This window comes from Camponotus vicinus, unplaced genomic scaffold (assembly GCF_025532165.1).
Source record: "Camponotus vicinus isolate PSW18456_S1 unplaced genomic scaffold, iyCamVici1.0 SCAF_12, whole genome shotgun sequence".
Taxonomy (NCBI): domain Eukaryota; kingdom Metazoa; phylum Arthropoda; class Insecta; order Hymenoptera; family Formicidae; genus Camponotus; species Camponotus vicinus.
The window spans coordinates 14,800,435-14,812,248 of record NW_028141948.1 but is presented as its reverse complement, the minus strand read 5'-3'; the positions used below and the strand labels follow the sequence as shown (position 1 = coordinate 14,812,248).

Here is an 11,814-nt window from a genome sequence, read left to right as displayed (position 1 = left end):
TGCGATATTATACGTGATAAAAAATTTATTACAGTTTTTTGATTATTGCTGAAACATAGATCCTATGATTTGCTATTTACTCCTAAATTATCATGCCGAATGTCATAATCAATATATCGCTTGTCTTCACCGAAAACGGAAGAAGATGACAATGCATCAGGATCGATGAATCCCTGTTAAACAACAAGAAACTAGACATTAAATGCGATGCGCGAACGTGTCGCATTTTACAACAGCTTGTTTTGATCACATTTTTAGGCACATAGAGTCGATTTGGACGACACATGAGAATCTCCTTACCAGTAATTTGATTTTCATAAAGAAGGAGAGAGAAAATACAAGACGATACGAGTCAGCGGAAACGCAAGATCGCACGGATGTGAGATCGAGATCCTTTCGAAATTTTCGAGGAGAGCACGTCGAAGCTGAGAGGTTCGCAATCGCGTCCGTTTTCACGAGCAGACCCGATCGATATTTCGCGTGAAAAACTTGCAATATTTATTACTGCTCATCAAACCTTCCATCGCGCTTTTAATTATTTCGTATCAGTTTGAGATATAAACGATGACTTGATGTTGACTTAAAAATACCGATCGGACAATCATGATCATAAAATATCGGACATTCAAGCGAGTTTAGTTTACAGAGACAGTACTCAATAGATACAGATTGATGCGACCGTTTAGATACATATCAATCGTTAAACGATGTTTAGATCTAAATCGGGATTATTAGAGAGCTTTTTCAAGATGTCTAGGAGAGCTTAATTCGAGACTACAAATTTCTAGGCTGAAGAGAAAAGAGATAACACGAGAAGATAGATATGATAAGAGACAGAGAGAAAGAGAGAGAAAAAGAGAAAGTATAACATTCAAAGATCCTTCTAGATTTATAGAATAAATACGAGATCTTTTTCTTCAACATTTCTACAGTTATCCTATAATGTTCACTTTGTGCTTTGTCGGGACAAGGCTGTTCGGTGGACTTGACTAGGATTACGACAGTTATTCGTCGATTCTTTGGTCCTTGATCGAGTAGTTTCTCGAATTCGTTGGATCTCGAAGGAAGCTCGTATATCAGACACACGCGAGATAAATTACACATCTCGTAAATATTGTTTCTTTACCATAATATCTGAAACGATACTTGCAGTATCTCATTTTCTATATCGATCGTAATTCTTTCGACTAATATTTTTATTATTGGTTAAAAATAATACATGCGGAACTTAATGAAATAGAGAGCTAACATTGATAATCTTCATTGTCATGGCACGTAAAATAGTATTTGTATTCATTTCAATGAAAGAAAAAAAAACAAAAGTCTTTATCTTTAAACATTTGTCGAATTTCCATTCTGTTTCCATTTATTAAGAAAAGAATTATTTTATCCGTGATATGACTTTAATTAATTTATAGAAAAAAAATTTATAGAAAACAAATTTTATTTTATTATATATGAGGAAAATCGAAAGAATTTAATTAATAATTGATTATATGTATACAAAATCACTTACGATCAATATATGACATGTGCCCATGCAAAATATTTTATTGTATAAAACCGAACACATATTTAATTGTAATTAATTGTAATATGTTATTTATGTTAGCGGAAATATATATATGATATTTTTAATCTTTCGTTGAAATGGAGTAGAAATGAGTTTGATGGATTATTTGTCCCGACCAAGCATGAAAGGGTACCTTTCCTTTTAAATTGCAGTATATAATCTATAATTCATAATATGTCATAATATACAGCGATGGCAAATAATTCCGTAACGATCAATTATTTTCGAAAATGGTGGTCCTATGGGAAAATGTTTCAGACAAAAGTTGTTTGATTCGAAGGGAGACATAAGACGATGTCATTGCTTTGACTTTAGGTGGCATCATCAAGGTCAGGACAAGGTCACCTTACATTTTTTAAATACTTAAGGCTTACCACTTAAGAAATTGAAGATTACCTTCGTGACTTTGGCACGTTCATTCAAAATTAAACCAATGACACTATTTTATGTCCCCCTTCGAGTCAAACAATTTTTGTCTGAAACATTTTCCTATAGAACCACTATTTTCGAAAATAATTGACCGTTACAGTAATTTTTGCCTGATCACTGCCTATCATTGCAAATTATCGCTATTACGTCATATACGTATAATATATATATGTGTGATATACATAATACATATATATAATATATACCTTTTGATTTAAATATATTCTCTATCTTGAATCTATCTAATAATGTAGAATAGTTTGCGACCTGTTTAGGCCCTTCTCTAGACTAGACAAGACTTTAATTCAGATCGAAAGACGTGAACAAGTCCATTAATCTCCTACGTATTACATATAGTATCAGCTTCGTCCCTATGTTATCAAACGTCAAATCGACAACGATTATATCTTTGCACTGCAAGAAGATTTGTTTGATGCATCTATATATTTTTCGCAATCTACATATAACTTTACGATAGACGAGGATTAGTTTAACTTTGTTCCAAATGATAACGAATATCTTTATGTTATAAAATAACGTGGAAAAAAATGTCACAATAAAACTTTTTTTTTCTTTAATTATGGATTGCAGCGTGTTTTATAACTTTTCCTATCTTTTTTACTGTATTTATATTTCATATTGTGACAGAAATTTTTATCCCCAAAAAATCGAAATTATGTTTTAAATAATATCATCTAAAATTTTAAGATTAAGCTACAAAAATTGCCATTATGTATGCCTGCGTGTACAAAAATTAATTAAATTAAAGAATAACACTGTGTTTAAGATATAATGATTATATGGATTTATAACTGTTGGGGTAGCGTCAAGATCTCTCTTCGTCATCCGTAAATCATCGAGATTGCTTTGTTTAAAAATATTGAAAAAACGCAGACTGATCTGACTAGATTTGGCAAACAGTCCTTTTTAAGCTAGGCTGCACTAGATAGCTAAGATCTATCTGTAATCTACGTGTGTCGGGGATATTTCGTTGCGCTGAAAATTTCGACCTTCTTATGACAAACGATCAAGGTGGAGTCTCCTACATCATTCAGATCTACTAGAACGATACTCGTATCACTTATAATTAGTATAAAAATAATTGGGCAATATTTAGCAGTATCTGCAAACGACTCGGAGACGTCCCAAAAAAGTGTCTTCTCTATTTTTTCTTAGTAAGGTATCTCTTAGTCGCTGCTTTCGTATATTTTGAAGAAAGTAGAAAGCGCACACAACAAGAAACGCTCGAAAAATGAAAAATACCCGTTTTGTGATACTCGGCAAGATATTCAACAATAAATCGTACACGATGATTCGAAATCGACAGATGGAATAGCGCGATCTTTTTACACCTTTTTGGTAACTTCTACAAGTCTGAAATATATTCAACAATGTTTTTATTTGATTTTTTATCCATTTATATATTGTTAAACGGGATCCAACAAGAGTGCTAGCTTCGCGCCATGATATGGCGGATCACTAATGTTCTTTTTTTTTTAACATTTACTTTATTGTTTTCTTAGATAAAACGCTCAGTTTCCTATCCTCTCTTCGTTTTAATATCGTACAAGTGGCAAATAAGCATTGCCGTAATCTTACTCCGAAAAATAAATGTTAAACGAAAAAAATTTATTAATTTAATTTTTAAACTTTTAGTATTTAGCGGCTAAAATATACATATTGTCTTATGTAATGCACATCGCTAATGTTTCAGTGCCAGACAAAAACGCATCTTTGGTATATGTTTCTCAAATATCCGTCTTTCCTTACTTGTTATACAGAGTGAGATCTCTATATTATGAACAATAAAAAAAATCAGGCTAAAATAAAACGGAAAATAAAGAATTTAAAAAAACAACTAAACTAATTTTTGGCACTTGTTTTGATTGTAAAAAAAAATCAATGGTCGGATTAAATTAAGACGTTTTCATGATTATTTTAGCAATGAGATGAAATTCCACATTCTTTGTCTGTTGCACAACTGAGTATAGAAAAAATAAAAATCTTCAAATAAAAAAAAGATATTGTTTCTCTGTTTTTTTTTCTTTTTTGAAAGTCTTTTTGAGGGTTCATCAAAACATTATTTTGTAGCACCTTTCTATGTCCACAGTGTAACCAAAACCCGACCATTCTGAGAACTTATCAGACATTGATAATTTAAAGCGATGTATTGTTTAAATATTCACATAAGAAATGTATCCCTCTTCGCGTCACATACCTAAATATCACATACCTCTCAAATCATCTTGCGAATATTTAGAACGACAGTCTCCGACTAAATTTGACGTAAAATTGGCACTCTGATTCGACATGTACGTTCTCAGGACGTACCTGATTCGAATCATAAAAGTCGCAAGATTCTATTGAAAATGATCGCTCCTATTCTTACGTCGCCACCTCGCAAATCACGGCGAGTCACTCCCTGCCGTGCTGATGACGCGTCTCCCGCTGGCCGACGGCGATGCCGGGCAATGCCGGCTGCAAATCGACGTGTCGATGATTGATATGAGCCTTAAGATTGCGCTCATACTTGGAGCTGAAGGCGCAGTGCGGACAGCTGAAGGACGGTGCCTTGCCGCATTCGTACAGCATGTGTCGCTTCAAGATGTACGCGTTCTTGTAGCTCTTGCCGCATCTCGAGCAATTGTGACGACGATCGTGGTGCGTCAAGCCACCCCCGCTGATGCCCGGGTGATTGTTGTTACGGCTGGCCGAGTGTCGCGACGGACAATGAAGGCGAGGACGACGCTGCGGCGTCAGCGGAGCCGGCACTTCGCTCGTCGCTGCCGACGACGACGACGACGACGTCGCCGCGGCGTTCGCACTCCTCGAGGCGCGACGCGAGCCGTCACCGCTCCAGCCGAGGCCGGCGAAGAAACCTGTAAAAGACACAAGCAGACGGGCCGAGGGCACGATTAGTATTGCGGGCTGTACGCGCGCGTTCCCCCGCGATTTTCGGGGGGCCACGCGTGTATTATTGTACTCTTTACAACGGCGCGGGCCATGCCAACAAAAAAAGACATTCAGGATCTCAAGCTTTAGCAACAACGAGCATGTGACGTCAGGGGTGGGATCGAGGAATAGACATGATCCTCGGTGGTGATGATTATCTACTCGTTAGAAGGGAGGCTGGGGACCTTCTCGCAGATCTCTAAGCGAGAAAATCCCTTGTCGAACGTGTATGAAGTGTGAATCGATATGTCGCGGTCGTTTGTGAATCCGTTGAAAAGTAACGCATCTTAAAATGAGATCAGCTTTGACGCAGAGAAACATTTTATATCGCAGGGAGAAAGAAGATTTTAGAATCAGCAAATTTATTCGAATTATTTTCTTGAATATTACATGATTCTAAAACATTCTCTTTTATTAAGATACAAAGCTGAATATCTGTTATCTTATCACACTGTAACAAATTGAAGACATCTAGATTAATGACAGATCGAAATATATTTTCAGTACAAGCCGCCTCGCCGGTTTTCTTTGACATCGTATTTGTCATCTGTAATTCAAAATTAATTATGACAGTTTTCAATGACATATAATGTGAAAGATAGGAGATTAATATATGCATCTCAATTTTTAACTTTTTATTTCTCTAAGTATTTCTTCGAATTACATGCTATAATGCTTCTTATATCTTGTCGGTCCATTACATCCAAATAATGATGAGATTTCATGAGTATTCTTGATAATCCATACAGAAACTTCCATCGTTGGCTGCACCTGTGAAAAATAAAACTAGTCAGTATACGGAAATGATAATTGAATGATTTCCATAAAGATTCGAATCATGTCTCTAGAAAAGTTTGAATTCTATCTCCTCGTAGATATCCTGCAAAAGTATTTTAATCATTATTTATTTTGGATATTTTAAATTCATATATATTTTACATTTTGACGTAAAATATTAAAATTTTAGAAATTATTCTCTTGACATGTAGTTTTAAATTGTAGTTTTAAATATTTATAAATTGTTCTGCGGTAACGTTTTTTCCCCAAATTAAAGAGATTAAAAAACATAAATTTTAACAGAACTATCGTTTGTGAATTATAAATGAGAAAAATTCTCTAATTTTTTTTTAAATCAAAATTTATAAAAAAACCATAAACAATATTAAACTTAAATAAGCTACGCGTTTTTTGTCTCGATTACTGAGCAATCTATTAATAACAAATATGCTCGAAAGTATATATATATTACTGATTATAAAAATTATCTGATATTACTGATTATAAAAATTATAAAAAAATTAAATACTGATTATAAAAATGTTGCCAAAATTGCTTCGAATGTTACTTGACATAAAATCTCTTTTTGTTTTTTCTCAGAATTTTAATTTTCCTACGGATAAGATCACCATATCTCAATCTAACGAAGAAAGAGACAAGAATTTCGGGGATTGAAAAAAACGCGGCAAAGTATTGCCTTTCTAGACTTTATTTTGCTCTAAATCGAATACAAGGCGCTCTACAAATTGACAAAAAAAAGAGGGAAACAAGCGTTTTGGAATGTTCGAAAGGTCCAAAAAAATGATATGCGTAGACAGAAAAAATCAACGGAAAGGAAGCACGGTGATAGAAAAATAGAATTTGAACGTTCAGTCTGTCGCGATCAACGCGGGAGATCTCGCGAGTCTCTCTTCGCGCCTCTATGGATTTTTTTGATTTCTTTACAATTCATGCGATCGAGAGATACGAGTTTCGACGCGAGTTCGAGACCGACCAAGCGTTCCCTGTGAGAGTTCTCCTTAAACAAACGACTCTTCTTACGTGATACAAAAATGAACGCCAATAAACGGCGACGCGACGATGAAGTTTGCGCTCTGCTAAATCACGTTGTCTCACCGCGAATGAACGATCTTTGTATAACGTGTGTGTGTTCTTAAGTGTATACAGGTGTACGTATTTTATATGTGTATTTCGCTGTGGATTTGTCGTAAGGAAACAAGCAAAAAAGTATCTAGAAAGATTATCATTATCATAGCGTAGTCGTTAATAATTGTTGCTCTCTAAATAATATTAATATAAAATGAAAGCAAAAAGAAAAATAATAATTAATAAATCATCGTTCGTTGGCAAATACATGGCGACAAAGAAGTTACGATTACAAGTAGTATGTTTTGCATTCGAGGCGCTGAGCGGAAATTATAGTTGTGTTTTTTTATTTTTACGTGTTCTCTTCTCTATCTCTCTTATTATCTTTCTCTCGCTCACATTCTTGCTCATTCGCTCTCTCTTTCTCTCTCTCTTTCTTTCTCACTCTTTCATTCTATTTATTTCTGTACAGTCGAGTACTGTGCTTGTACTAAGAGTATATCGTACTTAAAGTCGAGTGCGAGACGTCCATCGAGTATCTTATAAAATAACGGCGTTTGTGATACTATCTGTGTATATAATGTAGTGTGTATTACATATAATAGATATTGTGGGCATTAATGATCGTCGTTCGAATTAAATCGAAGCGAAAATAAGAAATTTTCGGACGCAGATCGAAGCGACGTCTCGCACTCGACGCTCTACTCGCGCGCTCGTGGCGCGAGAGATTCATAAACTTTACTATTATTTATTATAGATAATTGTACTGTTAATTAAAATCGAACGAAAAAAAGATCGAAATGTAAAGGAACCGGAGGAAAGTGTTGCATACTCGTGTCTCCCAGAAAATAACAAAGACAAAAAAATAGAAATGCGAATATGAAGTACGAGAAATAACGTACGTATGATCTACATAGGAATATAAATACGGAATTGATGTATAAAATAGTATGCGCAAAAGATCACATATATTGCGGTTATTGTGTGTCGCTGTCGATGAGGGAAGAAAAATGTCACGCAAAGGGCAATTATAATATGGACCAACAACGAAGGTTGTAAATACGTTCTAGCGGATATATTGGCAGTATAAAGGTGAGTGGTTTGAGATTGAAGTCCGTCTGCTTCGGCGTAAATAAATAATTTCTAAAAAAATATCACTGGTCTCTTCTCGAAGTGTACGCGGGGTGCCACCAAAGATTTCGGCCGATGGAGCTACTCGTCGCAAAAATTCTCAGCTGTTGTACTTTCCTTTCTCAAAAAGTGTATGTCTTGTTCTTGGAATAAATTTTTATTTCAAAATGTCATTTTTTACATTTATGGAAAGAATGATAAACCCAGGAACATGTACTTAATAACTGTTATAACAAAAAAAAATTATATATATATGTTATGTAGCACGTTTGTTCATTTAAATTATAAATCATAATAATTAAAATAATTTAAAAAGTAAAAAATAAAAAATCGAAGATTATTATTATTTTTTTTTTTTCGGAAATATATGACGAATAGCTTGGCGTGCCGGAATCTTGCACATACGAATTGGCGACACCCGGCTGAATACCATAAAAATCCGTTCACAGCTGGACGCGCCCAGCGCCTCTTTTGTGTTTCTTCTATAGCCTAAAATCTAAGTCATACTTGAAGGCACTTAACGCAAGGCTCTCTCGGTTCAAAATCTACTTGTCTCGACTTTCTCGTCTCTCCCTCGTACGCGCTATTTGCTGTTATTTCGCCATTTCTTATAGTTGCTCGCTTGATTTCCTGCGATTATTTATTTTCTTCTCTCTTTTTATTTTCTTGTGAAATGTCGAAAAATCGCTTATGGGGGTTTTGCGATGAGTGGTCGAACTATAGCCACAATCTTTTTCGCGTCGTTCATCTTCCATCATCGTTGCCCCTGCATGTTTCCCTCTCATTCATACAACTCTCTCTCTTTCTTTCTTCCTCACATACACTGTAGACATAACACACCCTCAGGCCAATTAATAATTTAATTGCAACGCAATCTTCTTTTAATGTACAGCGAATTAGTTGCCCTGTGAAGATGAATCATCACAAAATAACCGAAAAAGATTAAAGCGTTTTATACAATCTGTCATTTAATATTTATATTTTTCGCGAAGACCGGATAATTTTTATTTTTCGTCGATATTTAGCGTCTTTATCAGTTGATCAAAAAACGATCAAAGACGTGTATATTTGTACGTGCATAGCTGATAAAATGATAAAAGTATCTTGGTTCCGAAATTCTTTTATCATTGTTACTTTGCCGCGTTAATATTAATTTATTAATTTTGACTAGATCGAAACAAATCGCAATGCGATGATGTACACTCGAAAAAATAAAGAATTTTGTCTTTTTTATCCGGTCTTCGAATCCTGCGAATTTGATCGTTCTTCCGCGAGGGATATCCAGTGGCTGATAATAAAACTATATGATTGACAGAATAAAAACGTATAATAAAAACGAAAGCTCTTTTTATCGATTTTCCGTCACGCAGAAACGGCAAGCTATTTATTACAGGTGTCACGCGCGTTGTCCGGCATTACGCGCCCACGCATGCTCTCAAAGACATGCTGTTGTTCACATAAATAAATTTTCTTTTACATAAATAAATTTCCTTTTATCTATACAATCGCCTTAAGATCTAAGTGCCAATCCCGATCGTTGAAGAACGTCGATTCTGGATCACAGGGCCACGAAATTCGCCTTTGATTTCTCATCGATAATTCCACATTCGAGCGACGTGAGTTCCCAATTGGTGTATTTGTGATAATATTATCCAACAATAACTATATAGTCTGTTTCAGAATTACAACTTACATGATTGATAGCGTAAAATATTATATGAGGAATATTCGATGTAAGTCTTTATCTAAAAGCTTGATTTCTTAGAAAATTTAAAAAACATATTTGTACATCACGTGGGAACTAAACAGCTCGCTTTTCGTACACTCAGTAAATCCACTCTACACATTCTTTTTTCGATATATATGTAATGTACATATCTATTATATATATAAACTTTTTGAATAGAGAATCTTATCATTTGTTAATTTTCTTCTTTCGTTTTTTTCTTATCTTCTTATATATCTCTTTCTATATATCTCTCACTTATCCAATATCATTCGCTTTCGCGCTAAACGTAACAATAGACTCTCCAAAAGTAGTACGGCCGAAAATACGATAAAGCTATAATACGATCGTCTCTATATTTATATATCAAAATAATGTGCACGCTTGATTTAACCCTAGAACGACACACTGGGTTTAATAGATTGCTGTACTATTTCATGCAATCGTTCGTTGTTGTGTACGGTTTTTTTATGAATAAGACTATAGATTTAAGATATATACTATAATAATATGTAGAGAAGAGAGAGATGACTCTTCTCCATATCAATGAAAGAAGGGTATGTAAAATTAATCTCATTTGCGAATAAAATTTTAATAGCAGAATTATTTCGCATAAATTTAAACTGAATTTTTCTTTAACGAAAATTCGATTTATTTGCTCAGAATTAACCAAACGATATATTTTATTATCTATTTGTATATATATAGAATTTATAAATATATATAATTATTAATAATTTCCAGAATAAAGCCTGCTTTATTTCTGGTAAAAATAAAATCTGCAAAAAATCCTTCATTAAAATTTTATTCGATGCTGACTATATAATTGACAGAAATGTGTATATGCAAATTTTGAGGTCATGGACCTCAATGTGCAGCTGAGGATTTTGTTGAGAAGGGTCTGCCGTTCTAAGGGTTAAAAATTCTCGTTCATCACAAGCTCTCACCGGGATATCCATTCGCGCCCATTTCACAACATAAGCCAGCATCCATTCGCATATTTTGAAAAACGTGAATGCGTGATAATTGTAAAGTTTCTTATTCCTGTTTGCAAATATAGAATAATATACTTTTCCATCTCATTTTACTAGTAGTAGTAATTTAAAAAAAAAGAAAATAAAGAGCGCTGTATCTTCTAAATACCTGGATGGCATGCGTTTAACACTTTATGCGTCTCGTACTATGCTTCGTCATGTATAAAAATCTCTCTTTTCATCCTTCGCTTTGCTCCTTCTCCCTCCCACTATCAATCCTCCAAAAATTTTTGTTCTCCCTCAAAAAGTGCAAAATATAAAAGAGATCGATCGTCTGAGAAATTACTGTAGAACCGAAAATTCCTACATCCTAACGAGATATTCTTATAGTATTCTACATAACTTTTCATATAAACGCATTGTTAAATAAATTTCTAACGATAAACGCGCCGCGTTTTGAGGAAAAAAATAAATCTTCTTTTAACTCTCACTATATAACGCCGAATTATATTTTTATTCTAAAATCGCTCTCGGGGTTCTTGTATTTCTCGAACGATCGACCTGGGAAAGAATTTAGCGTCTAAATATCACACATCTCATAAATCATCGCGAATAACGTGGAACATAATCGAGGCTTCTTTCGTAGACCGATTATTAACAATGGTTATACGATCGAGCAATTTAAATTGAAAGCGAAATATATTGAGCGCACTAAAAAGAACTTGAAACGATCAATGTCATTCTTTTGCCTGAAATCGAGCGACAAACGTCATGTGTCAGTATATCGAACATATCGTTCTGATTTTAAATCAAAGAATGATAGACGTTGTTGTAGAGAGTTCCTAGCTGCAAATATAACATACCATCGAATATAATCACGGATGTTAAAAAAAAATCGAGTCACTGCAAATGTCGAGATCTTGGCGCGATTCTATTATCGTTTGTGTAGAAGATGCATTTATTTTTTCGTCTATTTCTTTTATATTTAAGAAGATCATCGTCAAGATTTTTTAAATTAAAATCAGGCAATCTATATGTCAAAAATTATATTCAATATATAATTTCACGTACTGTAAAGTGTCTTCTTTCTTGTGACAAAAAAGCAATAATTAAAAGCAATAATGCTATTATCACGTCAAGATCTACAAATTCAATAAAGTGTTTTC

At 34.2% G+C, this 11,814-nt stretch overlaps 1 protein-coding gene and 1 long non-coding RNA gene across 10 annotated transcripts in view; one reads left to right on the top strand and one right to left on the bottom strand.

Annotated features, from left to right (window-relative positions):
• Nucleotides 1–11,814, bottom strand: part of LOC145962872 (longitudinals lacking protein, isoforms A/B/D/L) — a 244,731-nt gene that overhangs the window by 47,229 nt on the left and 185,688 nt on the right. The window contains exon 7 of one of the 7 annotated variants that reach the window (XM_083084293.1): nt 4,403–4,881. The exons of the other annotated variants lie outside the window; for them this stretch is intronic. Coding sequence (XP_082940419.1) covers nt 4,418–4,881 — 464 coding nt within the window. The 3' untranslated portion in view covers nt 4,403–4,417. Of the gene's footprint in view, nt 1–4,402; nt 4,882–11,814 lie in introns of those variants that run through there. 7 annotated transcript variants of the gene reach the window in all.
• Nucleotides 1–11,814, top strand: part of LOC145962877 (uncharacterized) — a 125,092-nt gene that overhangs the window by 56,581 nt on the left and 56,697 nt on the right. The window lies entirely within an intron of this gene.